Source organism: Myripristis murdjan, chromosome 20 (assembly GCF_902150065.1).
Source record: "Myripristis murdjan chromosome 20, fMyrMur1.1, whole genome shotgun sequence".
NCBI classification, from domain to species: Eukaryota; Metazoa; Chordata; class Actinopteri; order Holocentriformes; family Holocentridae; genus Myripristis; species Myripristis murdjan.
The window spans coordinates 16,610,870-16,629,730 of NC_043999.1; the positions used below are offsets into that span (position 1 = coordinate 16,610,870).

Sequence of the window (18,861 nt, forward strand, 5' to 3'; positions counted from 1 at the left end):
TGTGTGTGTGTTTACCTGGTCACTGATTTCAAGCTCACACGTTGAGCAAATGAGCGCACTGCGTGTGTGTGTTTGTGCTTGTGTGTTTGCACTGGCGTCCATGCTGAGTCTGTTTAGGATTCTGGAGAGTAGACTGATGTAGTTTCGAATTTCCACGCTGTTCCCGAGCTTCACCAGAGCCGACAGGTTCTTCAAACCTGACTCTGAACTACAGAGACAGAGAGAGAGAGAGAGAGAGAGAGAGAGAGAGAGAGAGAGAGAGAGAGAAGGCAACAAAATGTAAACAATGCAACAGTTCACACAGTGTAGCAGGCCAGAAAAGCTCAGTGTTGGATGTTTATATAAGCAGAATTTAGATGGCACAAAGGCTTCCAGAAAGTTTGGACCACTTGAAAGCCAATAATGTATCATTTCTGTATATGACAACTTATCTCATTCATTCTTTCCTTCTTTCTCGCACTCAGTAGGCCACAACAAGTGTTACTGGCAAATACTGTTTGACCGAGGTCTGTAGTCTACCGTACAGGCTTTGAACAGTGTCACTCAACATGAATGCAATGGCTCCATAATCTTTATTGTCAAGAGATGTGGTGAGAGGATGAAGTGGTGTATCTTACAGCTCCATATCAGGGTCTCTGTGGGAGGAGGTGTTTCTGTGGAAGCTCAGTTTGACTTGAACAGTCACAGGGCAGGGTTTAGTCGCCGTTCCAAACCTGCCACTCCTGATCGCTGTGTAAATGATGACTATGGGAACAATGACAGACCATCACTCATTCATCGAACAATCAATCAGTCAGTCACCTCTGTGTATGGGAGTGATGGCGGGGGTGTATACCTTTATAATCGTCATCAGGGTCACCAGCAGGAAGGCTGAAGTAGTACTGAAAGTCTCTCCCCTGGTACAGAGTCCTGGGTGGGCTGTTTCCTATACTGAAGCTGTATTCGTATATTAGGTCCTTCAGCACACACAAACACACATACACACACATACACACAGGGAAGAGGAAATGTTGTTATATTTGGTTGCTCATTAGTGGCAGGTCTTAAAAAACTGCCTATATTTTAAGTCAAACAGATTTAGGAGTACACAAAACTCTCATCTCAAAGTGGCACGTGAGACTTCGGCATAACCCGCAGATCAGAGCAAATTAGAATGAGGACCAGTCATGCAACTACTAAAATACGAGGTTACATCATCGTATCCTATACTAACAGGGTTTTTCATCAGTGGCACTTAGTTAAGATGCTAACCATCTGCAGTCTACCTGGTGGTCTACAAAAGGAGTAAGTAAGGCATATGAAGAACTGCAAAACCTGTAGAGCTTAGGTTCTCTCACTAGAACCTGTGTTTGCCATGACTTCTACTGCTTAAATGATGTCCCCTAGCTCAACCCTTACTCCATGTTGCAAGTAGGTGAGCTGATCAAATGCATGGGTCAGACCTTGTTTATTTCCAACCAAGATTTAGCTGAGAGATAGTAGAAAGTGATACCACAGAGAAATGAGGCTTCAAGCAGCGGAATGCTCATCGTTCTTTATTGCTGTCACTTCCATTCCCTAGCACAACTGGAAGATGAAAGGAAAGTCACAATGCCCTGTCCTATTCACTGACAAAATTGAGAAAGACTGATGTCATTCCTTAGGTGCTTTTGCTTTGTGCATGAATAATGATACAATATACTTCAATGAGCCTAAAAACTGTCAGCTCATCATTAACTTTGTTCAAGAAGACAGAGGAGCTGGTAACTTAACAAACCAGGAATGTGCCTGGCCAGAGGGCTGAGAAGAATGAACTGATCTCAGCTTCATAATATATTCTGGCAGCTGGTAGCCCCTCTGGTTGAGAAGCCACCAGTCCTGGAAACAGACACGGACAACCGTGATGCATTGTGTGAGCCAGAAACAATAGGCATGGCACACTTGATTTTTCTGTCTTCATGATCAGTGAAGACCGGCTCATGGGCATCTACCTATGACAGCATGGACAAAGACCTTCACCCTCATGCTGCAGGATCCAGAAGATCAGCACCCTGGACAGTGTCAGCAGCCAGCAGCCCTGCTGGTGCCAGAGCCTCGGCCTCGGACATGCAAAACTCACGAGGAGAAGAGGGCAGAGACAGGGTTTCAGGTCACCAGGAATCATTTTGATGGTATTGAAAATGAGCACAGGAGGCAATGCAAGCTGAGCTACTGTCCAGCTAACATCGCTCCAACTATCTCCATGAGCTGTAGCTCCTCAGACTCAAAACCAGACCGTCATGAAGTCCTTTCTGCCCATCACTGTTCATCACCACACCCTGTTACCTGCCCTGCTCCAACACAATGGATATCTCCATGCCCTACTCACTCCTCAATACACTCACTGCTGTAATGTAAAACTGGCTTGCACTGTTTTTGTCTGGCCTTTTCTGTCTGGGGTCCCTAACTGAAATCCTGCTCCTCCTACTGAAATGGATACATGGACTGCTGCTGGAGCCAGCAGGACAATGTGATGATGAAGATTAGTTATATCATGAGAGGGACAAAGTATATCTTACTGCCTGTGCAGTTCTGGTCTGAAGTGGGTTATGTCAGTAAAGTAGCAGGGCATATTTACTTGCAACTGAGGCGTGTATTTACATTTGCAAAAACAGTGTAGCACCTGATTTATTTAACAGCAAAGGAACACTAAATCACACAGTGCGGAAAAGTGCTGCTCTCTGCACTGGGCTGCTCTGCTGTGGGTTGAAACTTGAAACTCTCAAACATGTTGCGCTTCTGACCACACCCTAATCCGCGATTTCACAGCAGGCATTTTCCATCAGCTGTCAAAACCAGCTGGTCCCGTAACTGAGTTTGGGGACCTCTGAGGCTCTCTTAAATAATTCAGTTGTTAAGAGTATTCTCAAGGCTTGGAAGATGTATGAGTAGATTTTAAAATTAGAAGAAGAATATGAAATTTGCATTTCTTTCAGATATTTCCTGCAGTTAAGAAAGAAGAAATCACTCTGAGCAGCCTTACAAGAATGGGCCATGAACTAACATCCATCTCACACACCATGAAAAGTAAAACAATCACTATTTATTATTTGCCAGTATCATTAAACTCAGGCTGAGCTGGATGTATGTTTTGTTTATTTCTGTGTATGATACCTCCTTCCCCGAGCTGCAGAAGATGCTGAAGTGTGTGTGTATCTCCACTCCTCTGTTAGGTTGCACCTGGCAGGTAATTCCTTTTGGAGCAGGACTGTTCGCCAGGAAGAGCTGAGACCGGCCGAGAAAGGTATTATGGGATTCTGAATTCAACAGTAAACCATGATGACAGGATTAGCGTCCAGCTAGGTTAAATACGATGAGGTTGAGACACAATTTCCTGAAGAAAACAACTCAGGGGCTGACATACTGTTGTGTTAAGCTTACTGCAGCAGCCACTGCAGACGTCCCCCACATAGCCACCCACACTGCATCTATTCACTGTATCAACACCACAGGATTATTATTATTATTAATAATTCCATGTGGGGATAGAAAAGTAAATAAAAATTAAAGTGAGCAGCAAGCCTGTGAAAATCAAGACTTCTGTTGTGGCTGTATCTGTCCTGCATGTTTTCCCACAGTGCTGTCGCCACATAATTTCTGCAATAATTTAACCTTTAACTATGAATTGTGAAAATACAATCTCAATTATGAATGTTCCCAACTTTAATTGATCATTTCCACATCACTGCAAAAGCATTCATTTCTTTTGAGTGTATGCCATTGGAAATGCAATTGCAACCATCAAAACATCAGACTTTTTGGACATAATTCACAATTTAAATTGGTTATGAGATGGAAATTTACAAATACCATGCATGCCTATTATATCATAGACTTACTGGCAGTGACTTCCAACATGTATCTGCTCCCTGGCCTCAGACTGAAGTGCCTAAAGCTGAGGAGAGGGGAGGAGATTCCTGGAAAAATACAAAGAGAGGAAGAGATGACTGGAGGCTAGACAGAGGGGGTGAAAGAGAGAAGAGCAGGTGTGTGTGTGTGTGTGTGTGTGTGTGTGTGTTGTTAATGATATACCTGTGTCAGTGTAGGACTCAAACAGGCTTCTCTCTACAGGGTGTCGGGGCAGGTCGAGCAAGGTTGGCTCCTGAAACACCAGAGAGATACTGGAATCCACCAGATTGCTCCCCTCATCTTCACCTGGATCAAACCCTGAGTCACCTCCCAGACCGGAGCCTTCACCATCCACACCTGAGAATACACACAAGCTGATACACAAGCTCTCACATGCATCATTGTTGGCACATATATACAAGCGCACACCAACGCACCTGTGGGTCTGCCTGCTGAAACGCCTGGGTCTCCCTCCACTAAGTCCAGCAAGGGAGCATCGTAATCTGAATCTGTGAAAGACTCAACTTTAATGCACCGTGCACCCAAACACTGAAACTGCACAGTTTCTGCTGACATAAATACAATCAGAAAAAGAAACATTTAATTGGTCTAGTGTATTCATTTAAGCAGCATGTGGAAGGAATTTGTTCTGGTGGGGAAAACTAATATTTTCCTTGACCAACCACAGTGGCACATGAAATTTAATAAAAACAGCAACCACCTTTGTGTCTTATTGAGTCAAATACTAGAACAGCTCCCTCGGCAATAATTGTTTGGATATCTGTGGCACGACTGCTAGACCAGAGAAGTTTAACTGCCAAAGATAAAATTTAAAAGCATTTAGCCAGTGGCCGGAGGTATTTTTAAGTCTGGTTACTACTACAGATAAGAACATACAGTTACTATCTACTGTAATAAATAGGAGGTTGTCTTAGGTTTGACCTTAATACAAGTATGCCTTTAAAAAAAAACCCCTCACATTTGTGCACATTTGTGATACCAGAATGTTTTTATGGTTCTGCTCTGTCCACAAACTTTTTACTGAAGAAATTCAAACAGTGGAGGTGATAAATGAGTTTTCAATTTTAATATCTCTGAAATTTCAACTTTACCCCTAGATCAAAGTTTTAAAACATGACAGTGCTTTCAGGCTTTGCAATTTTCTCCTTTGCTTAGGCCCCTTTGAGGATTGGGGTCACTTGTTAAAGCTGCTGGTGCTCATTGGGAATGGTCAAATCCTCTTAAGCAACCAAAGGCAAACAGTAATGACAGCACGTATATTTGTAAGACCATTCTACCAAGAGAAATCACTGTGGATGTAAACGTAATGACTTTACCAGAAATGTTAGAGTTGGATGTCTCGTTATCAGACAGTCCTGCTGGTGCATCAATGGGCTTCATGCTAACTCCGACTGAAAAAAAAAAAGCAGGGAAATAGGAAGAAACGTAATTCAACATGCCTGACGGTGGATAGGTAATTTTTTGCATCCATCCACTTCCCAGTGCCAATCAACCCTCTCTCATTCTTCTTTACCTGGTCGACCTCCCGTGTCACCACTCTCCAGGATGGGGAAAGCGTAATCGGAGTCAACAGGAGAGTCAGAATCAATGGGGAAGTCGCTGATGACGTCACTGTCACCAAAGGGGGCAGAATATTGGATACTACCGTTGTCAAGGACAACAGGTGGGTACTCAGGATCTGAGGAGGGGTACAGTGGCTTAGGAGGGGCAAATTCTTCCAAAGGATCACGATAAGGTTCCTCTCCTGGATATCAAAAGAATAAATCAACTCAGCAATCAATAATTACTCAACTACCCATTTTAACTATCATCTTACACATAATTTTTTCTCAAACAATTTGATTTCCCCAATAAAACTCCTGGCTAGGGCTCAACAATATGGATTTTAGTAGGAATACTTTACTTATAAAATTATTTTGTCACACATTTTACCTTTATCAAACAAACAGTAGCTTCTGCAATTTGGATACTGTACCTGGCCAAACTGTAATTTTGCTAATATTGTGATTAATTGTTCAGCCCTTCCCCTGGCCCTAAATCATCTTCTATGTATGGCAGGCAGTCAAATGCTCATTAAAGTCAAGAATGCAGCTTTAGATATACTGTTTCTAAACATTACTCAGATAGACTAACCCATGGGATAAAGCAGCATGGCAGTAAACATTGCTGCCCAATCTTACCTGACACGGCTTTTATTAACCTGCTGTCGCCCGAAGAGGAGCTGAATGTGCTGGAGGGCTCAGGGTCCACCGAAACAGCAGCATTGTGTGAGGAGGAAAGGGGGGATGTCGGGTTTGGTGAAGGGGTGAGATTTCCCATCTGAACACTCAAAGTCATGCCCTTGGTCCTCTGTACTAATGTCAATTTTCTAGGGCGACCACTTGGGAATGGGCTCTCCTCTAGAGGAGGCTGAGAGACAAGAGGGAACGAGGCAAAGGCTGGCATGGTGTCAAGGCTGCCAAATTCTGGGGCTGCAGTTTGCTTTTCAGCATCATTCATTACATTTGATGACACACTGGCCACGCTCGATGATGTGTTTTCATTCGTGTCTGATGATGTCCCGCGGTCAGGCAGATTTGTATTTTGCATTAACTCCATGGCTGCAGTTTCATTAAGTGGAGTTGAGGGATGGAGAGCATGGGTGTGTTGTGAAGGCCATGTGTGAACTGAATGATCAGTGACAGTGGTGAAAGATGCACTTATGTCTGCTGGATGTCGGGTGGAAGTCCCGGGAGTTTGGCTGGGAGCAGCAGGGCCCCCAATGACAGGGGATGGAGCGCTGAGGTGCACTGTGTGACAAAATGGGACTAAGGACAAAAACACACATAAGAACAAGATTTAAAGTGTTAAGACTGACAAACTATGAAAATAAGAGATGAATAAAATTGGGAAATACAAGCATGTAGTCCAGGCTTTTTGTTTTAATCATACTTGGTCTAATTCGAGCACCTACAACAGAATAGAATACAATAGAAGTCAAATTTTCTGCTGGGGATTTTTCTTGCATGTGAAAAATGGGCAATTTACTATGCATACAAGTGCAATTACTACAGAAAAAATGCATTAAATAAATAAATACATAGAAAATAAATTCAGTCATGCAATCCATTTAACCTAAAATCACAGTGCTGTTCACAGTGAATTGGATATCGAGTGTTTCTTTGTTTTACCTTCTATGACGGGCTTAGAGGAGGCATTGACCAGGTACAGGCTCCAGGTGTATCGGACGTCCTCTGGTGAAGCATCGCAGCTCTCACATACAGCAGTGACAGAGAAGGCCTGATCCCAGTTCAGCTGGTCTCCCTGGCACTGAAGACAATAAACTGACACCTTTCTGGATTGGAAAAACATTCAGGGGCATGTTAATAGGCGCATGGTGTGTCAAGAGGGATTTCTCAATATATATCACATCCATTCAGGTAAATTTGGTTTCCAAAACATACAATCGAAAGACATCACTTCAATCACTCTTTTTTTCAATGTTATTTAACTTTTACCTGATCAGGTTTGGCATTACTGTCAGAAAGGTCTCTGATGAAGCTGAACGCTCTCCGCTGCTGACGGTGAGTGTGAACTGGAACTGGTCAAAGTTGCTTTTCAGGAAGCTGGCAGGAAACATCAACACGGAGGAGGAAGTGGGACTGTACTGGCTGAAACAGGAGCTGATGATGGAGCTGACCGGTTTACATCTCCAGCTGTAGCTGTTGAAAGAAAATTACAAATAACATGTTTTTCTAAAATTTCTAATTGTAAACACACTGTTTATTGGATACTTTTCAGAAATGACAGAACACACATCATTATTAGTATTCATCATGTCGTGCCCATTTTCTGTACCTGATTGGGCTCATGGGGAAATCAGGGTCATAAGATCGCTGACCGTCAAGGGTTACCATGGTGGTGTTCCTGTTGCTGATGAAGACATTGGTGCCGCCCTGGATGAAGGCCACAGGAGGGCTGGGAACCACCTCCACTCTTACGGTGTAGTTACTGTACACCACACTGCCGACGATTTGAACCTGCAGACCACCACCAGCTTTCGAGTCAAACCACATTGATTTGATTCTGATTTTTTTTCCTAGTTTATTTGTCTCAATTATCCAGAAAACAAACAAAGAAACAAAATACCCTGCTAACAGCACTACAAATAAATAAGCTGCAGTGACATTTTGCTGATTATAGGGTCTTACAGAAACAGATAATGTGACAATTATTGTCATCATGGAAAAGCAGAAATAGGATTTTAACAACAGTTTTGTCCAGTGAAAAGGCCGATTTGCACTGGTGTTGATTTTAATTGCTTCTGTCAAGATGGAAAGGCCATTAGTTACATAATCAATCCAATTTTCACTCCTCAGTGTTATTTTCATATTATAGCTATTCTACATTTAGTCATACCTATTCCTTTATTCCACAGTGAGCTGATGAGGTGATATGATGTAGTTAAATATGATTATTGACAAAACGTTATAGCAAAGGGAAAACAAGACAATTTCTATGCACACATTTGTGACTCCTGTATTACATTGTATTATTGTATGATTGTTAAGTAAGGCAAAACAGGACGTTTTCAGCCTGAGCATCCAGTGAGAAATATAGTTTCACCCCTGGGTCCAGACTCATGAAAACATATTGCTGCTTTCATCATGTGGTAGTCGACCAGCCATGGGTGCCATCCTCTGCTACTTACCCTGGCTACGGCACTGTAGGTGTCATAGTGCAGGAAATGGCTTGGCAGTGTGATGCTCTGTTTGTGTGAGTCTATGAGAGGCAATGGGAAAGCCAGGCCTGCAGAGTCATACAAGGTCCAGGTGTAGTGAAGCCCTTCTGAGACGTCACAGTCGACTTCACTCTCATATGTCACCCCCAGACGGATCACCTCGTACCTCCTCGCCTACATGGAAAGAGGGAAGTTTAGAAAGAAGGAGAGGAGTGTAAATCCTTTAATCTATACTTAACAACAGTTCCTAAACAGGCCTCTTTTGGGTGTAGATAAACCTGCAGCCTGTACCTGTATTTTGAGAGGCCCCATGTTTTTAACTGGTGGTGGCTGACATGGACGGTCAACCACAAAGATGTGACTGCTCAGAGAGGCAGAACTGACCAAGTTAGACACTGTCACTTCCACTCTGAACTCTCCGACCCTACAGGAAGAAAACAAACAAACATTAACATTAGGGGTGCACAATACTATACTTTTGGCCAACATCCAATATGTCAGTATTTTCTAATATTTTTTGACTGATTGCCGATACCGAAACCAATATATGAGCATATTTTTTGCACCTAATTGCAGAGAACATCAAGTCTCTCCTGTAGTGGAATTATCATATTATTATGCCTGCTCTTCTCATGATGACTCACTGGCAGATGAAGGCATAAAATACATATATAACATTTTCCTTCAAACAAAACAAGATTCATCCTACTCAAACAGGCTTGGATGATGCCCTGGCAGAAATTTTCATTTTGGGTCAATACCAGTATTTCATTTTGAAGCTGATTGCACATCCCTAATAAACATATATACACATGCACATGTGCACATGTTTACATACACATGCTATCAGCAGAGTGGCCCATTTGAACTTTCTCTGGAAGAACAAAGAAAAGACCAGATACTGAGTTGGCTAACTTCCAGTGGCTATTCAAGCTTGATATTAACTGCCAAATGTAATACAGGCCTTAAGAACAATATAGAGAACAACAACAATTAAAATGTATTAATGGTTACACATGTATGTTGTTACATTTATTTCCTTGACTTTGTCCATAGTCCTGCTAGCAGACTGTCAAGGACAAGATTCCTCTGAAAGTTTCAATGCATTTTTGCATAAAACAAATCTGAAAACAGAAAGGTATTAATGATTAATTAATAAAGGAGTTTTTGGCATTAAACAAGTGTAGCCTGTCTGTTATTTATAGCAATTATGGCTTCACACCTAAAAAGACACAGAGTCTACTTGGTAAAAAAAAAAGAAGTTACATTTTAAAAATCATATCAACGATTGGAATGCCGTATAATACAAAGGCACATTATTGCAAAATCCTAATTACGGTGTCAACGGAAATGTGTTCCCGAGCTTAAAGGGAATCCCCACTGTGTTTAAAATACCTACAGTGATGGGGATGTCAGGACATCAATGCAAACCAAATAGGCCTATCTTCCCGTGTCTTGGGAAGCTTAGAAGTGTGAGGAATTTTAACTTTCTTGGGAATGTAATGTCCACTACTCCTTAATTTCACTCCAGTCTGGACCTGAAGCCAAACCAAGACAATCAATGCAGGTTTGACACAGCAAAAAAAGAGGTAGGAATATTAACTTTCTGTTATACACACAGCCATCATCAAGCTATACTGTTGGGTGCTGTGGTGTGATTTCTACCTCACCTGTGGAAGACATGCTGTTCTGTGCTCCGTCCCGGCCTGGAGGCTCCGTCCCCAAAGCTCCACAGGTAGGTGAGGTCGGTCCCCACATTGACCCGACAACTCATACTCACAGTCTGGTTCTGCAGGACTGAGGCCCGATGGACCAGCCTATTGATTTGCACCGCTCTCTGGACCAGCAGGGGGAACGTCGCGGAGGTGACAGAGGTCAGGCCGCTGGATAACTCTACCACCACACTGTAGCTGGATCAGTGAGAGGGGGATTTAAAATATGGTTACTATGCCATCATGTGCGCTTACATGGACAGAGTGTAATAAATACCTTTTGATACCACCTCTAGTCAGTGATTGCTTACATTAAAGTAAAACTCACTATTGGTTATTATTCAAGTTAGTAGTAATTTCAAGGCCTTTACTTAGAAAATAAAAGCAGTCCATGATTTAATCAGTTGAATTTTTTGAAAAGAACACTATAGCAGTGACCGTATGGGAGCAATATCATTCTATGGATAGTTTTTTTTTAAATATATATAATCTCCCAAATGGAACAAGGCATTTAATTACCCAGTATCTGTTTAATATGAGCATGCTGCATGTCGCACCATTCTTACTATACTGGGATATGAGATATTTAGCCAGCTTTTGTAAATATGATTCTTTATTTAAATTTAGCAGCTCTTAAACCGATTGTTTGAAAATTACACATACTTTTATAATATTAATGCACATATTTGGTCCTAGGACCAAGGAGAAGACCTGAACGATGAGATGTGGAATGCTGTCCTTTACAGAACCCGCCACTCCTCTGTGTGTTGCAGTGCCAGGTGGTTCACAAGGTGCACTGGTCAAAAACATAAGCTGGCCAGACTCTTCCCTGACACAGACACGGTGTGTGACGGGAGCCATCAGGGCCCTGCTGATCGCCACCTTAAGTTGTGGTTGTGCCCTTCCCTTTGCACATTTTGGGAGTTTATGTTTGATGCACTAACAAGGGTCACTTCTGCTCCCATTGCATCTTCCCCAGTTACAGCCCTGTTTGGTGTCTTGCAGGGTGAGCGACTTCTGGATTTTGTGACTTTTTTCACTTGCAAGATGACTGATGTAGATTCTCACTGAAGGAATCAAAACTATGAATGAACACATGTGGAGTTATGTACTTAACAAAAAAAGGTGAAATAACTGAAAACATGTTTTATATTCTAGTTTCTTCAAAACAGCCACCCTTTGCTCTGATTACTGCTTTGCACACTCTTGGCATTCTCTCGATGAGCTTCATGAGGTAGTCACCTGAAATGGTTTTCACTTCACAGGTGTGCCTTATCAGGGTTAATTAGTGGAATTTCTTGCTTTATCAATGGGGTTGGGACCATCAGTTGTGTTGTGCAGAAGTCAGGTTACTACACAGCCGACAGCCCTATTGGACAACTGTTAAAATTCATATTATGGCAAGAACCAATCAGCTAACTAAAGAAAAACGAGTGGCCATCATTACTTTAAGAAATGAAGGTCAGTCAGTCTGGAAAATTGCAAAAACTTTAAATGTGTCCCCGAGTGGAGTCGCAAAAACCATCAAGCGCTACAACGAAACTGACCCAGGAAAGGAAGACTATTAAAAGAATATTAATGCTCATATATATACACAATCAGTGTGGTCATATTTTGAGTGAAAAGGCATTACTGGGAATCATGGAGAGGAAAATCATTTCAGTTGAATGCATAAGAAATTGTCACATTGTGATGAAGCATGTATCAAACATGGAAAAAAAATCTACCTGAATTGTCACTGAACAAGGTTTTAATGCTGCGGGACACAGACCAGCCTTTAGCAGTATGTTTTTATTAGGAATCCATTGAAACTATCCATATAGTGGTACGTAAGAGAAGTTTACCTGCCGGGTGCGTGGTATCTTTTGATGATGGTCCTTGAGGTGGTTCTGACAGGTCTGGAGTCTCCAAAGTCCCAGAGGAACTCCAGAGGGTCGGCCTCATCAGTCACGGCGAGGAAGGTGATGTCTGTGTTTGTGGGATAAGCTTGCTTAGCTGCATAAATGGCCACGACTAGGGGACAAAACAAACATTACATTAATCTACATGTTATTTACATGCCACAGAGGAAAAACACTCTATACAGCACACCCCCGTACAAATCCTCATGGCTACAGAAAGCAAATGAGAGAAATTGTGGGGCGTACATGGTTAAATTTAGGATAACTTTATTACCAATGTTAAAGAAAAAAAACATGTACACAATCCAGCTGTGCTGTTTCTCCAGTAAGTAACAAACAACAGAAAAGTTGTATCTTGCGCAGTATTATACATTATTTTACAGAGATTGTTAATGGCTTGAAGGCACAAAGCTGGCATGGTTTCCCATTAAAGAGAGATCACAATGTGCTTCAGGGATCTTTCCCCAATGCAATACAAGACTATAATATTGAAGCTCAGGTTTTCTTGGACAGTGATCAAGAATGTGAAAATCAGTCAGGAATGAGAGCCAAGTAATAAACTTTCTGAGGTTAGTCTGTCAACAGCGTGGCAGTATCACGTTCAGATGAAAGCATGAGATCTCAATCAGGCTCAAACTGCATTTACCAAAAGAATTTATGAGCAAGTCGTGTGCCACCTTCACTGTGCAAAAGAATAAAGATTTAAAAAAATGTGGCTTCATTTCAGATGTTTGTCATACTGAGAGATCAAAATGTGTGTGGACATGATGTAGAGATAAAAATCAACCTATGTGAGACACTGATTTTTCGTAACACGTGTCAAGAAAACCCAACCCCTCATTCAGCCTGACTACTAATTTAACATTTTTTTCCTCCCAGAATATGTTGTAGTTTTCAACAATCCTGACTACTGAATGTGTGGCATTCATAGACATGATATGATTAATATTATTTTCACCATGTGTCTGAATAAAACACATTATGCTATATTTCTGCAATAATTATCAAGCAAAATGTTCTTTTGTAGAGTTCTTTTTTATTATTATTCGATCACACAACTTTAGGTAAACCAATTGTTGGTAAATAAAATACAAAAATGAGCTATAATTTATTTATTTCAAGATGACTTTGACTGTAGTCTCCACTAATAATTTTTATGATAAGGTTGCCAATTGGTTAAAATTAATTCATAAAATTTAAATTTAATTTAAAGTAATTTAATTTAATCAAATTAAATTAAAAAGAAAAAAAAAGGCCAGACAAATTCAAATTCTGCCTTTGAGGCTTGAGATGCCAACACAGTCACACCGGTTTGGAGCAGCTGAATGTGTGGAGGAGGGACTGTGACTCTCCAGCGGCTGACCTGCAGGCGGGTGAGGGGCCCCAGCCAGGTGTCCAGACACTTCCATGATGAAAGGACTCCCAGCCTGCACTTTGTCTGGTGACAAAGCCAAACTAATGTTGTGGAAAAATGGCCCTTCAGTTCTGTATACTGCTAAACTTCCCTGTCCATCTTCACATGGCAGGTACACAGTCTCAAACGTTCTATAGTAACACAAAGAAGAAGAGAAAAGAATAGAAAAAAAGAGTGGAATAGAATTTTTTTTAAAAAAGGATGGAAAATTATTTTCAGCCTCATCTCAGCCACAATAAAACCACAAGAGCCTACACAGCCAGCAAGGTAGACACAAAGGGGTAACTGGGTATAAATTATGAATTGGTTGTCAAAAACATTATGAATTTTATATGATTTTGTCAGAAAACATTATGTGGCTTTGCAGACATGGTGACAGACAGGTTTGTGTCTGCAGGTTGAGACATAAGACGAAACGCACAATTAAACACTGCAGGAAAATGGAGACTGCAGCAATATAGTCTGAAATACATGAAAAAGGAGGAATTTCAAATGCCTCACCTTTCCTCTGTGCTTTGTCCTGTGACGTCTTGTGGCCCTCTGTGGGAGGATGAGTTGAAGCACTCATTCATCACCAAACCATCCAGCCCGTTGCCACAGTAACAACTCTCTAAGGTCAGTGCTGCAACCTCATACCTTCAGTAACAAATATTGGAGAGAAAAAAAAATAGCCTCTTATTTTATATATCTATATCTACTGATAAATGTTATTTTATATATCTATACGTACTTGAAGGTCTGCTTTAGTTCCATTCACAGATGCATACACAACCCTATCAACTTGATTTTACAACCCCTGCAAACTGTGTTCCCAATAACCTGCCCTGACATTTACTGTAAATGTTTCTAGTTTAAAAAGATATGATTTTTAGATAATAACTGTCTTGGGCTTTTCTGCAGCTTAATGAAAATGTAGGTTAGTCCAGAAGCCCAAAAAAGGCACATTTCAAACAGAATATCCCTCTCTGAACTGTTCAAAAGTCCACCACTTTCACACAAAAAGCCTGCCTCACAAGTCATCTGCTGTGCTCACATAAAAAATAGGATTTCCATTTTTAAGTTCTTGTTTTTTTCCTAATAGCAATTGATTTCTCGTAGCAGTTAGCAGTGAAGAAGAAGGAGAGATAAATATTATCCAAACAGCTGCGCCTGGTGGTTGCAATAATGCCAGAATAATGAAAACAAAGCTTCCCTACAAAAATAACCCTCAAGGGGTTTAGCAAAATTACAAGTCCCAACAGAAATATAATATTAGGAGATAAAAGCATAGGGTGTGATACGGTTTCTAGTTTCACCATGAAGACACGCGTGAAGTCCCTGGAATATAGTTTTTATGTTAATGATGGTTTACTCGGTAACAAACAATAACCAAGTCACTATAAATACAGGGATCACTTTTGGTGCGAATGTGGTTCAGTTTGTATTTTTCTCCTCTTACCCTTCATCCAGGCAGCGCTTGCAGCATGTTACCGGGTCAAGGTCACCGGCGTGCACGGCTGCGTAAAGACCGACGGGTCGGGAGGCGCTTGTGTTGAGACACCCCATGAACCAGAGTGAAGCCTCCACACCTGGGGAGAAATCGCAAAAGACAAGCGGTTAATTGGTTTAAAGCAGATGCAACGTAGCTAATGAACGCATCGCTGAACGAACCAAACATGCCTTTTCCAAGGAGGGTTTCGACGCAGACCGTAAGGAGGGCAAACCTCATGAGTGCAACTAAATTAACACGCAGCATTTGCCCAAGTCGTGCAAGAGGAGCAATGTGGCCTAGGAGGTATTACAGAGGGACTGGCTCTGACTGAGGGACTCGGTTTACACCATGGGCCGTTTACAGCACACAGGCACACAGGATGGGAGACAGGACAGGGCCACTGTATGCAGATGGGAGGAAAGAGGTGTGGAGGATGGAGGGTTTCACTGCAAGAAACACGGCATTTAAATAAGAAATCACCTCTCTCTCCTTGTGTGTCTCTCTCTCTTTCTCTCTCCATCTCCCTCTCTCTTCAAACACTATGACCGCCACATCTTATATGGCCGATTTACAGCCTCCACCGTGTCCTTGACCTCGTGAGTTTTATACATTGAGGCAGATTAAGTGAGGGTGTTTGGGCCCCACCACCTTGAGGATACTGCTGACTCTTTTCAATGGAAATTTTTCATTCTCACGTAGCCTACAGTCTCAACAGCGTTTCACAGGCCTTTCAGGAATCTGCTCCAGAGGTGCAGCTTCATGCCCTCTCGGGGGTCAAGTAAACGCTTCATCGCCTTGACCTCAGGTAGCCTACACTGTTCTTATAGTTCCTGATGGAAATGATATTACCAAGCTGGCCCCTTACAGTCTATTTGATTAAGGTGAGCTTCAACTGAATACTTGGCTCTCTTTATCAGGGAACAGGATTGCTCTCATTGGCTGGTTTGATCTGGCGTTTTTACACAATTCGCCTTGCAGAGCTATTATTTAAAATCAAGTAACCCGCCCCTAATTCTGTGATTGGAGTAAAATTAATTTTAATTCAAATAAACGCTCAAGGTCGTTAAAATGTGTCAGCATTAATTAATTAAGGTTTTGATTGTTTTTTTTTTCTCCACACGGATTAAAGTTTAAATACTTGAGAATTAAGTCGTCAACGAGACTGGTCATCAACCAGTCTTCTATCTATCTATCTATCTATCTATCTATCTATCTATCTATCTAGGCTGACTGTTCTGTTATTAAGTTATGTCGTGGACAGAGAAAAGAAACTGACGTAACAAAATTCATCTTCATACATCAGGTAGGCCTGCAATTAATCACAGAGAAGCAATGAATTATTTGTTTTTTCTATTATGTGAGATCAAAGCTATATGGACGCAAAAGCATTACTGATTTGATAATGCATGTATATACTGTCCATTGCACAAAATGCTGGTTTTAAGCCGGTTGGATGAGGGCCAGAATAAATTTGGTTTCCATTCTTTGCAACGGCTATTCCAAACGAGATACGGTTTCCTAAAAAAGTGTCTAAATTTCAGCCAATCTCTGTTATAGTTTGAAGTCTCTGGGAGAAGTGGTCTTGATGCAGACATGACTTTGACAAACCAGCCTTGCAGTAGCTGCCAGCCGTATTGAAGAGATGTTTTTAATGAGGCAACTTCACCAAAGTCCAGTGGGAGGATAAGCCTCCACAGAGACGTGAGTTGCATTGCAAACACATGCATCGAGTCATCTGGGTCCTGTGTTGAGTCTTGAAATATATTTTTTTCTCAAAATAGGTAAAATGCCAACAGGGTTCGACGATTCCATTCGTCTCTACTGCAGCTTGTCCTCTGTCGGGCATTTTCCTGAAATCGCCCCTCTAGTATCAAGATGTTGTCACCTGGTTGAAGAGAAGCCTCGAAACGCGTTAGTTTGCATGCAAAACAGGTGAAATCATCCCATCGCCACTTTCACATTTTGGCTTGTTTAAAGGAAATGAGGTCTCACTCTTCAGTACGAGATTAAATGACTTGTCATGTGTATCGTGCACGCGTATGTTTTCAGACTGGACAATGCAAACGCCCAGCATAATCGGTGTGTCTTTTCAGGCAAAGTGCAGCTGCCCTATGAGCCCTTTGGTTTGGGGGAAAAGAGGCATCCTCGTCGTGCAAGTAACTCCGTCGTTCCACCTTAAAAAACTCTTCCGGTTTTCCAGACATCCCCTTTAAGAGAGGCTCCAGGTGCTCCTCGGAGTCAGCAGGGGGCGCTGTCAGACCGCGCCATCGCTCGGAGCAGACTGTACCAGAGAGAGGGGCACAGCGGGGGGAATCAAACACATTTTGCCTGTCCATTTTTTATACGGAATTCGCGCATATTTGGTGTTTTCGTTTCACATGTTTGTTCAGTTACTCCCAGACGTTTTCACACCCCTCGCCTCAAAAGAGACGCACATTTCCTCCCAGACCCCCCAGTTTGATCAGATTTCGTCCCCGGCCATATGGGAACATTTTTGGTTTTGATTTAATATTGAGCTGTGGAACTGTATAACAAAAAGATAACAGTGGCGAGGGGGAGAAAGCTGTGACTAGGTTGATTACCCTTACACATCCTTTGAAATGGGATAATTTCTTGTGAATTAAATTATAGTGAAATTACATTGTTCGTTGTTTTACTGTGGGACCCCTGGAGCCCCTTCAAGGACCCCTGGAGATCCCCCGGACCCCACTTTGAGAGCCACCGTCTTAATCAACTTCAGATTTCAATATGTAGAGCTTAGTCCTGACAGTGCGTAACCCCCCTCCGCCCCTCCCTTCTCCCCCCTCAGGCCTACTAGTTCAGATTAATAAAGCTTAAATAAGACGGCTGGTTCGTTAAGCGCTGGTTTCGTTTCAAATACGGGCGAAAGGTGACAGAATCAACAAATGATTTAGCCAACGAAAGCCTTTCAATGAAGCTGCCAGATCAACGTTATGGCGGTGCGTAACGGAGAGACCGGTCCCAATAAGCAGCCGGTCCACGGCAGCGTTATGTAAGCGGCTGTGGTCTGCGCTCCTGCTGAGGACAGGCAGGAGAAAAAAAGAGTACAGCTGAGTCCGTTACAAAATCACTTGACGTGGAAGAAATTAAAAAAAAAAAAAAAAAAAAAAAAAGTTTGTCTAAAGGCTGTTGTATGTGAGGATGGACAGGACGGTGAACGCACCTCTAAGCCTTTTTATTTGCACTGCAGAATTAACCCTCCTTCATCTGCTGACAAAAATCCTCTTAAGTAAAATTTACATTATGTGTCACTAGTAGGAAGACTGCTGCATTCCAGGTGGAGATGTTGTGCTTTAATGGAAAGGAAGGGGATCAAACCAAAAAAAAAAGGAAAGAATAAAACAAAAACACGCGTGAGTTGTTGTTTTATGATGATGATCAACGAAAGGAGGTTATAGTCTAGCCATATTTTTATTAAACACCACGTGACTGTATTTATGGAGAGCGAGAGAAATAAAGTTCTCTTCATGTTGTTTTAATCCTAAAACCAAATTCCGACGTGTTTCCTGATTCCCTCCCCAAAGACTTAACATTTTAAGTTTGACTAGCCTATAACCTCCTGATATTTATAATTTTTGTTTTCAGGTCTTATATTGAAAATCCTTAATCACTTACCTGTCTTCTCGTCTTGAACAAATGGAAAAATGCCAGACTGTATCAATATGATTTTACACATTTTAGTACGTCTCTCTTCAAGACAGCTAAGACAACTCTTCTATTACCACATAGCTTCA

General features: G+C 41.8%; 1 protein-coding gene and 1 long non-coding RNA gene across 2 annotated transcripts in view; one reads left to right on the plus strand and one right to left on the minus strand.

Moving 5' to 3' along the window:
- Positions 1–15,685, minus strand: part of pkd1l1 (polycystin 1 like 1, transient receptor potential channel interacting) — a 33,546-nt gene extending 17,861 nt beyond the window's left edge. Inside the window, exons 1-21 of the mRNA XM_030079811.1 lie at positions 15,587–15,685; positions 15,074–15,203; positions 14,137–14,271; positions 13,585–13,766; positions 12,165–12,333; positions 10,279–10,518; positions 8,900–9,032; positions 8,579–8,782; positions 7,726–7,907; positions 7,386–7,589; positions 7,059–7,222; positions 6,069–6,695; positions 5,402–5,632; positions 5,205–5,279; positions 4,305–4,376; positions 4,051–4,224; positions 3,858–3,935; positions 3,133–3,275; positions 836–956; positions 618–744; positions 16–208 (exon numbers count right to left, since the gene is read on the minus strand). Coding sequence (XP_029935671.1) covers positions 16–208; positions 618–744; positions 836–956; positions 3,133–3,275; positions 3,858–3,935; positions 4,051–4,224; positions 4,305–4,376; positions 5,205–5,279; positions 5,402–5,632; positions 6,069–6,695; positions 7,059–7,222; positions 7,386–7,589; positions 7,726–7,907; positions 8,579–8,782; positions 8,900–9,032; positions 10,279–10,518; positions 12,165–12,333; positions 13,585–13,766; positions 14,137–14,271; positions 15,074–15,203; positions 15,587–15,626 — 3,624 coding nt within the window. The 5' untranslated portion in view covers positions 15,627–15,685. The remainder of the gene's footprint in view (positions 1–15; positions 209–617; positions 745–835; positions 957–3,132; positions 3,276–3,857; positions 3,936–4,050; positions 4,225–4,304; positions 4,377–5,204; positions 5,280–5,401; positions 5,633–6,068; positions 6,696–7,058; positions 7,223–7,385; positions 7,590–7,725; positions 7,908–8,578; positions 8,783–8,899; positions 9,033–10,278; positions 10,519–12,164; positions 12,334–13,584; positions 13,767–14,136; positions 14,272–15,073; positions 15,204–15,586) is intronic.
- A 997-nt stretch (positions 15,686–16,682) lies between these two features.
- LOC115379114 (uncharacterized) lies at positions 16,683–17,669 on the plus strand. The gene is made up of 3 exons (XR_003930196.1): positions 16,683–16,807; positions 16,888–17,038; positions 17,200–17,669. It is a non-coding gene; the product is annotated as an uncharacterized LOC115379114 (long non-coding RNA).
- Positions 17,670–18,861: the final 1,192 nt, after the last annotated feature.